The sequence below is a fragment of the Pinus tabuliformis genome, chromosome 7 (genome assembly GCF_031772625.1).
Source record: "Pinus tabuliformis cultivar Carrire ecotype Pingquan chromosome 7, CPIR1, whole genome shotgun sequence".
NCBI lineage: Eukaryota > Viridiplantae > Streptophyta > Pinopsida > Pinales > Pinaceae > Pinus > Pinus tabuliformis.
In genome coordinates, this window is record NC_142293.1 from 89,097,700 (window position 1) to 89,107,100 (window position 9,401).

Here is a 9,401-nt window from a genome sequence, read left to right on the forward strand (position 1 = left end):
GCTTTTTAGATAATATATTATATATTTTTCACGTAATCTATTATATTTTTTATTTTTTATTAATTTGAATAATATTATAAAATTTACTAAAAATATAAGTAAATAAGTAACTAAAATTTTATATTTAACTATAATTATTTTTTGAGTTATTGACATATTTTACATATTACTTTATAACAAGACAATCGCCAATCAAACTACACCAAGTAGAAATTTTTGAATAAAATTTTTTAAATGAAATTAAAATTTATGTTAAATTTTAAAGAATAAATTTATATCAATTTACATATAAAAATCAAATTAAAATATTTAAAATACAAATTAAGAATAATCATTATATTTATATCAATTTTATAATACAAAATAAATTAAAATACATCACTTTTATAATACAAAATAAATTAAAAGTGAATCAAAATATGCAGAGAACACACATCAAACCCATCTAATGAGTAAATATAAATATTACTTTTTTTATTAACAAAACAACACCATGAGCACCGTATAACTTTTTCATATAAAAAGATATTTTCACTTTATAAGTAGATAAATTGAATTAACCATTTCACTATAATTTATATATTTTTTGGATTATATTGATGAGATTATTTATTAATTCTAAATTCATAAATTTACTATAAAAATATCTTACTAATAAAATCGATCACTATCTAACCTTATTCAAAACACCATAAAATCTATATTAAATTCCAATATTTTTGTGCCCTATAAACCTTACTTTAATTCCAGTATTGTTGTAAAAGATCAACCATCCTTTACCAAATAAAAAAAAATAATTATTAAAAATCCATCAAAATAGAATGCCTTCACATCGAGTGGCTACATGACAGATGTAATAACGCTGGAAAAAGCTAAAATTTTACTCACAATGTTCACTTCCAGGTCCCAATGTTGAATAACGACATCGTATGGTAAGCTGATTGGAAACCTAGTACAATCTAAAATCTCTACGAGTTCCGAGTATACTACTGCAATATCTATATCATTTCACTACAATATCTAGACATTCAAAATAGCGATTCCTTCTTCACAATGCTGGTCGAAATTTTAACAAATAAATATTCGAAGACTAGGAAAATTTTAACCAATAAAATGTTTTATGTAGCGACTAATAAACTGTACCCTAGTTGCAAGACCAAGATAACAAGGTGCTACTAATAAAGTGGACCCTAGTTATAAGATCAAGAAAACAGGAATAAGGGGAGCAAATCATTGTTTGTTCTGGTACGTGTAGATTCACAGTAGCTGCTTCCGTTTTGGTCTGATCAGTTGACGATGCGGCAATTTTTCCTGATCTCCCCTTGAGATCCAGTCAACACATCTATCGACCCCATCTTCACCATTGCTGTCCCAAACTTCTGTAGCCAAACGGACGGATTCATGGAGTATATCTTCACCATTCTGGATGTGGATGGGTTCGACATCAGTGTTTGATCGGAGGTCAGAAGCCCACGATTTACTTGGAGATTCAAGTAATATTTCTCATCTAAACATGTGGGCGTTAGTGAATCCAAGGGAACGGTGGGACCAGGATTGGAACTAGAAACAGATTTTGGGCATATGGCTTTCAGATCCAAAGCCAATCGAGGATCCATACTGGGGTCTTGATGACCTGTTCCATTGAAATTGTAAAGCCTGTTTGCGGTGAATGAAGCACAATGCGAAACCCCAATAGAGTGCGCCCCTGCAGAATTGAAAAATTATATTATATTAAAACATGATTATGATGATCAGGCTGTGCGTTTTCGACTTAATCAATTAACTATATGGATGTTTTTAATATTGAATTAGTGGTTACCTGATAGAGTGACCATGTCTTCCTGAGACAAATGTTTTGCAGAAAAATTTTGTGTGAGTTGGTTTACATCGAATTGTGGAGCAGGTATATTCCCTATGACATCTGATTCTCTAGAGATCCTTCCATCCCTTCGTCCCGCTGGAACCTCCCAAGTTAATCCTCCCACCTGCGCCAAAATACAATATCATAAAGATATATGCTTACCTATGGAGTTACCGTATTGAATATCAGCACCAATAATACCTATATCTGCTCGGACTACAGACTCTGTAATATGTATATTGAAAATTAATCACCTGGTGGGCAGCATCTCTTGCGGCGAATGCAAGGATGTCTGCACAGGAAACTACATTCGGGCATTTGGCTTCCAACATCGACTTTGCTTCATCAATGACTTCGAACCCGCGAAGACTCGGATAGTTTGCTGGGGATTTTTTCTCTGCTTGATTTTCCGGTGTCGAGTCGATTAGAATCGATCCATCGCAGCCCTGGAAGAATATCATGTCAATTCTCTAGTCATGTATATTATGTGGTTCACAATACCAATCTGGTATTAGCTAAGTCCACCACAATATCTATTTGCTATTCCAAGAAATCAAGGTATAGATAAAGAAATTAAGATAGATAATCCCGTTACAAACATGTTATAACAAGCTATTAGAACCAAGGTGAGAGAGATACAACAGAACTTCCCCACCACACAAAATAAATTGATATATACGACCGGTTGTGTACTAAAAGTTGATATACTTACTCTGACAAAGCAGTCATGGAAATGCATCCTGATGAGAGAAGCTGCAATGCCAGGATTTGCTCTCACGGCTTTGGCCACAGCTGCATTTACAATTGCCTCCGCCTCCGGGCAGCTTTGACGGTAGTAACCCACCTTTAACCCATTCGCACTTGCTACTATTACAGCGGGAGATACCACTGCTACTATTAAAATTGCTATATTAACAACATTAAGTAAAAAGCGCTGAGCAATTGATCGCAGATCCATTTGGATAAATGGATTGAATGAGCTGCAGCAGCAGATGGTACAGCGATTCACTGACTCACTACTGAACTAGGAATATCAATGCGACTGATTGGATGAATAAGTTTCCACCAGCACTGTTGAGAGGGAATATGCCAAAAAAAAGCTAGCTGTTGCTTGCGCAGCGTAAGCTCAATGTTCTGCGGCTGAATGATTCATGGATGGATAGAACAATGAATATATATAAACGGGGTGCCCTCAGGACTAGGTCAATGAACATATGAATAGACCGATGAATATATTTGTCAATAGTATTTATGTATCCTAGGGTTAAATATTTGACCAATAGAGTGGTGACATGATTAAGTTCTGAAACAAAATATTTGACCAAGACTTGTGGCGATATGGGAAGTACAGTGGGAAACCTGAAACGTAGGCAAGCGGGAAGAACCCTTTCAATTTTTAACATTTCCGGCCCGCGGGTAACTCCACATGCAATTTCCCTACACTCCATGTTTCTAGATTCCAAAATATATGTAGAAGGCGGCTGCCTGAAGATGTCCCGTATCGGTGAACACGGATACCCGTTTCAGTGTCCCGTGTCAGTGACCAGTAACAAACGCGTTTACTCCTGTCCGTATTTATTCTCAAAGCGTTTGACTACTGAACAGACATACTATTGATATAACTTTCATCATAAAATCTGATCACCTTTGAGACTATTTTCGGTCAATCATACCAGTACAGAAATGCCGGTTTGGAAGCTTATGCTGTTCGTCTTTCAAATATCTTATAATGACATGGGGATGTAATTCAATTGCAGGCTCTTGCGGTGAACTTGCGTGGGTAACGCCACAACTTCCTTCGAATAATTATCTTTGACCACTTCATTGCGTGACACACTACTAATCACCAACTCCCAAGGACGGTTCATTATAGGACCTCTTCTTTGAATATTATTAAAATATAAGGGGGTCATCAGGAGTCTTGAAGACCTGTTCATTTTATTGAAGTATAACGGATTCCTTATGGATTATTATTAAAACATTCTAATAATCTTCTGGAATGAAAAATGAAAATTCCAAGTTACATATTCTATCACAATAAACACTTTAAAACACTTCAAATCTCAAATAGGTTCGCTTAGGCCAAAACATTAAAGAGTATAAATATATTAAAAAATTAAAATTAACTTATAAAGTTCAATAGGTAACATGTATTAATGGAGATCATCTAATTTTAGATTTATCATGTATTGAGAGGATCAAATGGCTTAAGGTGTAAATTGTCTTTCTGAAGTGTAGAACATGAGGAAAGGTGTGCAGTTTCACGGATTTGATTTCTCTATACCGAGTTAGATATACTTAAAATGTTTGGAGTTGAGGGCATCAATGCCACATTTTTAGATTAACATTATTGATGATGACGATAGTGGTTAATGTCCACTAAGACCAAATTGGTCTATTAGACCTATAATTTTCTTAGTTTTTAATTGTCTGGCTCCTCGTCTTTCTTGGCGAGATTGGTGTTGTAGCTTTCTTTTTTTTCTCTACGGCCTTCCAACTTCCTTTATCTTGCATCTCCTTCATCTCTTCTAGTTCTTGCAACATTGGTGTTTTAGCTTCGCGATCTATTGTGTTCATCCTTTTGAAGATAGTCAAAGAAGAAGTTTGGTCTAGGAGATCTGCTTTGTTGTTAAATGAAGATTTATTTTGTGCGGTATTCGAATCCTCATATCTATTGATGCTTGAGGGGTTGTTTAGTTCACTTTTTTGTAGTTGGGCGAGGATTTCTCCCTGCTTGTCTTGAGAGTTGTATTCTTCTTTGATGCAGTGTAGTGTTCTTTTTGTGCTCCTTCCCACCATGTAGATATGTGGTGGATTTTTCTAGCATAATTTTTCTCGGAGGCTTTTGGGCAATTTTTGGCTAGATGGCCTGTCTCAAAGCAAGATTGACATCGGAAGAGGACACTTTCATAATCGAGTTTCTGGTTCCGCACATAGTCTTTACTTGTTAGGTTTATTTCAGCTAGGAATCCAGCACTGAAATCCATTTCCACACAGATGCGCGCATAGGTGGTTTTGGCATATTCCTCTGTTTCTAGGCACCTGCACATTTCCAATGGCTTTTAGCGAAGAGACATTCCAGAGATGCAACGGTAGTCTTGGAAATCTCACCCAAACTAGTGCTGAGGTATGACTGTTGTTGAGGGATCGAATGATGGGTTCCATAGCTTCATGAATAGGCCTCAGTTTTCCCAAAACCAAGGGCTGGAATCTAGAATACATTGTTTGCTTTAAGGATTTTCAAAATCTACTATAAAGAAACCCCTAGCACAGGGATAGATATTAATTTCATCAGAAATGACAGGCTTCCATACGTCTAAGATCCAATTGTGGAGATCTGTTAGTCGTGGCAAAAAACCATTGAACCAGCAGATTAGGGCACTTTCAGAAAACTTCAAGCCTCATTGAGGGAGGCCTGGACCACCTGGATAGTGGGAGTTGGTGGCTTCACTGACGATATGGGCAAGAGCTTGCCCTCCAGAAGCGGATGGAACTAAGCCAACAGCTATTTTCGCGAAGCTGGGAGCCATATTTTACTTGCCTGTAGAACCCGGCTGCAGACAAATAAGGCAGAAGATTAGATCTAGATCTAGTTGCAGAAGATTAAATATAGAACCCAGCCGCAGAGAAATAAGGCCAAACTTTTATTATAGCACCAAGTAAATTTTAACCTCACGATCTCACAAAGCCAGAACTTTGATTATAGCACGATTTTAGTAGCACCAGAGGTTTAGAGCACGACCTGCATTTCCTAGATAGAAGCACCCATGATTACTCGTTGTGCAGAGATCTGACATTCAAGGATGTCAATACTATTTCTGGATTCGATTGTCTTTTGCTTCCTGATTGTTCAGTAGATTCCTCGCAGTAATTTGGCTGTCGTGGGCGGTGATATAGAAGACGCGTGAGAACATAAGACATAGTAATTATGTGATACAAAAGACACAGTAATTATGTATATATGTGACACAAACTTCATACTATGGAATTTAGATGTTTATTGTGATCTATCTCTTTGAGAATTTAAAGCAATGGGGTGTCAATATCTTGAATGTCGACACTATAGAAAGCTTGTGAGTGATTTTTCTTTTTTCATTAGGAAATTGTTTTAAATCATGGCTTTTTCATGCATTTGGGTATTGTTAAAAAGCTCTTCCATAGATTTAGATCATGTCTTGTTTTTCTTGCATTTCACCATTGTTAAAAAACTATGTAGTGACTTTACATTGTGTTTTCTTTGCCTAACTTGAACATATGATTCTCTTCTTTAATTTAGTGTGCATTAGATGCTTTGGATGGTTTCTACATCTAGGTTTGAATGCTTTTAGTGGTTTATGTGTTGATGTTATTGTATTTGGATGGTAATATATGTGGATGTTACAATCATTGTGTTGTATTTCTATATGTATATGTAATTGTGACTCTGTTAGTAATTATATTTTGATGTGGTTTGTGTGACTATATTTGGATTTTAATATCTGTGGATGTTAAAGTCATTGTGTTGTATTTATATATGTATATGCAATTGTCTCTTAGTAATTATTTTTTGATGTGATTTGTGTGTTTGATTCTATATATATATATATAATAATAATAATAATAATTATTATTATTTTTGGTGTGGTTTGTGTGTTTGTTTGTGTTAGGTCCCTATAATACTAGTGATTCCCCCATTACTATTGTCGTTGTATCCTTATTATTTTTGTGTCCCTATTGTCCCCATATTGTTATTATTGTGCCCCATAGAATCCCTCTATTGTTATTTTTGTGCCTTTATATTATTATTGTTAGGTCGGCTTGGTTATATTGTGAAGCCTTAGACTCCTATATATAGAAAGGAGGTTTTGTCATTTGAATCATCCAAGAATTGTTGATTTGTGTAATGTAAAGGAGGTTTCCCCTCGAAGAGGCTTATTTCTAAGGCGTTTGATCTATATTTTCTATCTTTCTGTGAGTTGGTTTCATAACATTTAGTATCAAAGCTTTGGATTCTAGGGTTTCACTGCTCCGAACACGTCATCATGGCATTTTCGCTATAACTTTGTTTCTGTGACGTTTCAGAAACTAAAAAACATCCAATTTGAGAAGGAACGCGCTGAACCTCGGGTCCGAATTTCATATCTTGTCTCGCTATATTTTTGGAGATATGATCTAAGGAAGTTAGGGCTTTTGCAAGCTCCAGAATTTCATCTAAAATAGGTCATCGTAGAATTTGCGCTATAACTCTTTCGCTACAAAGTTTTAGAAGCTAAAAAAAGGAAAACCTACTTGAGAAGAAATCGGTCTAAACCGCGTTTCCAAATTTCAGATCCTATCCTACTATATTTTTGGAGATATAATCTGAGGAAGTTAGGGTTTTTGAAGACCCCGAATTACATTCCAAATAGGTCACCTTGGGAAAATTGTCATAACTTTCTCTTTGAGCATCAGATTGAATTTTCGTCAGAAGTTACATAAAGAGGATGGACTATAGTTTTTTGGGTACCATTTTAAGATCCTAAGGTTGAAACAATGACCTGCAGCACATCATAAAAGTTTGCTCTACTGAACAAGTCTATACTCAGGTCATCGCGAGAGATTTGGCATAACTCTTTATTGCAGAATCCAATCTTGATCGGACTTGCAGGGTTAGAAATATTACTTAGAGGGTTACTGCAAAAAGAAGTTTTAGACCTTGGGGATCTAAAATTACAGAAATACATCAGATTCAATATCAAGCTCCTACAAAGTAAAAAAAAGGTGTGTAGTTTTTTTTTTTTTTTTGCATAAGCTTGGTTTGAAAAATTAGTTTGAAGGAATTCAAAGGGCATAGTGGAGCATTATTATCGGTAATTGATGCCCTAAAAAAAGAAAATGGAAACACCTAGTAAGCAACCTAAAAGCTCTAGCATGACCCATGAAGAAGAGGAAGAAATGCAACATGATATATCAAAATTACAAGATCAAGTGTAACCAATGTCACTCGCACAAAAAGTAATAGAATCTAAGATGGATGGTTTAAAAAAAGTCATAGAAGCTAAGATGGAATGCATGGAAGCTAATATGGAAAATTTGAAGACAGGCATGGAAGATTTGAAGATAGATTTGAAGACACATTTGACAAAGTTTCTACAATAAATGCTTACTAATGGAGAAAGGGTAGTAAAGGAAACTCATGACGAGAATAAAATAAATGTTAATCATGATTTCATAGATTCTAATGTTGGATCGAAGAACCACCATGTTCCAAAGATCGATATGAGGAAGTTGGGTGACAAGGATCCTGGAACATGGATACTACAGATGGAGCAATTTTTTGATCTCCATAATGTGCAAAACACACAAAAGGTACGCATTGGAACTTTATATTTGGAACCAAATCAGTTTGTATGGTATCGATGGCTTTGCTCTCATAAAAAAATGGTCACTTGGGCTATTTTTACGGATGAAATGATAGCACATTTTGATGATACAAAAAGAAACACTCTTTTTAGCTAATTGATGAATCTCAAACAAAAGGGTTCAATGATGGAGCACATTGAGGACTTCCAAAAATTAAATATAAGGGTAAAAGATATTCCAGAGGAGCATAGGATTGATGTGTTCATAAGGACTTTAAAAGACAACATCCAACATGAGGTTCGCCTTTAGGAACCAGATTCATTGGAGAAGGCATGTAGGTTGGAAAGAAAAATGGAAAGCAAAATTATGGCAACAAGGAAGCCTACCATTTACAATCATAAATATGGAAGTGTTACTACCCCTAGCCATCCACAACCTACAAGGTTGACACCAAAACAATTGGAAGAAAAAAGAGCAAAAGGGCTTTGTTAGAGTTGTGATAGAAAATACACTAAAGGTCATAAGTGTGCCGAGAAGAAATTATTTTACATAGATTGTCAAGAGGAGGAAGAAGAGGAACAAGAAACGTCAAAAGAAGAGTATATACACCAATAACAAACCCTTGAAAAAAAAGAAATGAATCTGACCATATCTTGTAATGCATTGGCTGGAATTACCACTCCTCAAACTATCAATATAGAAGGGCATATCAAGAAGGAAAAGGTAATAGTGTTGATTGATTCAGGAAGTACCCATAATTTTATTCATTGTAAGATAGCCAAGGAATTGAATTTCTTCCTATATAGAGCACTAGAGTGTCAATTGATGGTTGCAAGTGGAGGAACTGTAAATTGCTAAGGAAAGTGCCATAATATCAAGCTATCCATGGGAGAATATGTATTAAATAGCCCAATGCTTTCCATTCTAATGGGTGGCGCTGATGTTGTAATAGGAGTCCAATGGCTACAATCCTTGGGTATCGCAAGGAAACCAGGAAAGATAATCAGCTCTAATGGAATGAAAAAGCTTCTAAAGAAAGAACGAGGTATAATTGCACAATTATGTTCACCACAGATTCCCACATTGAAATCATCCATTTCTCTAGATCTCCAAAAAGTCTTAGACAATCATTCCAAGGTATTTGAGACTCCCAAAGGCCTCCCACCTGTTCGTGATCATGACCATGCTATTAATTTGATTCTAGGAAGTGTTCCTCCAA

At 35.6% G+C, this 9,401-nt stretch overlaps 1 protein-coding gene across 1 annotated transcript; it reads right to left on the bottom strand.

Annotated features, from left to right (window-relative positions):
- Positions 1-781: 781 nt before the first annotated feature.
- On the bottom strand, positions 782-5,173 carry LOC149245394 (peroxidase 5-like). The gene is made up of 5 exons (XM_089455579.1): positions 5,164-5,173; positions 2,574-2,767; positions 2,116-2,307; positions 1,820-1,985; positions 782-1,705 (listed from the first exon to the last, which is right to left on the bottom strand). The coding sequence occupies exons 1-5, from the start codon at positions 5,171-5,173 to the stop codon at positions 1,287-1,289; spliced, it is 981 nt and encodes a 326-aa protein (XP_089311705.1). The 3' UTR covers positions 782-1,286.
- Between the last annotated feature and the right edge of the window lie 4,228 nt (positions 5,174-9,401).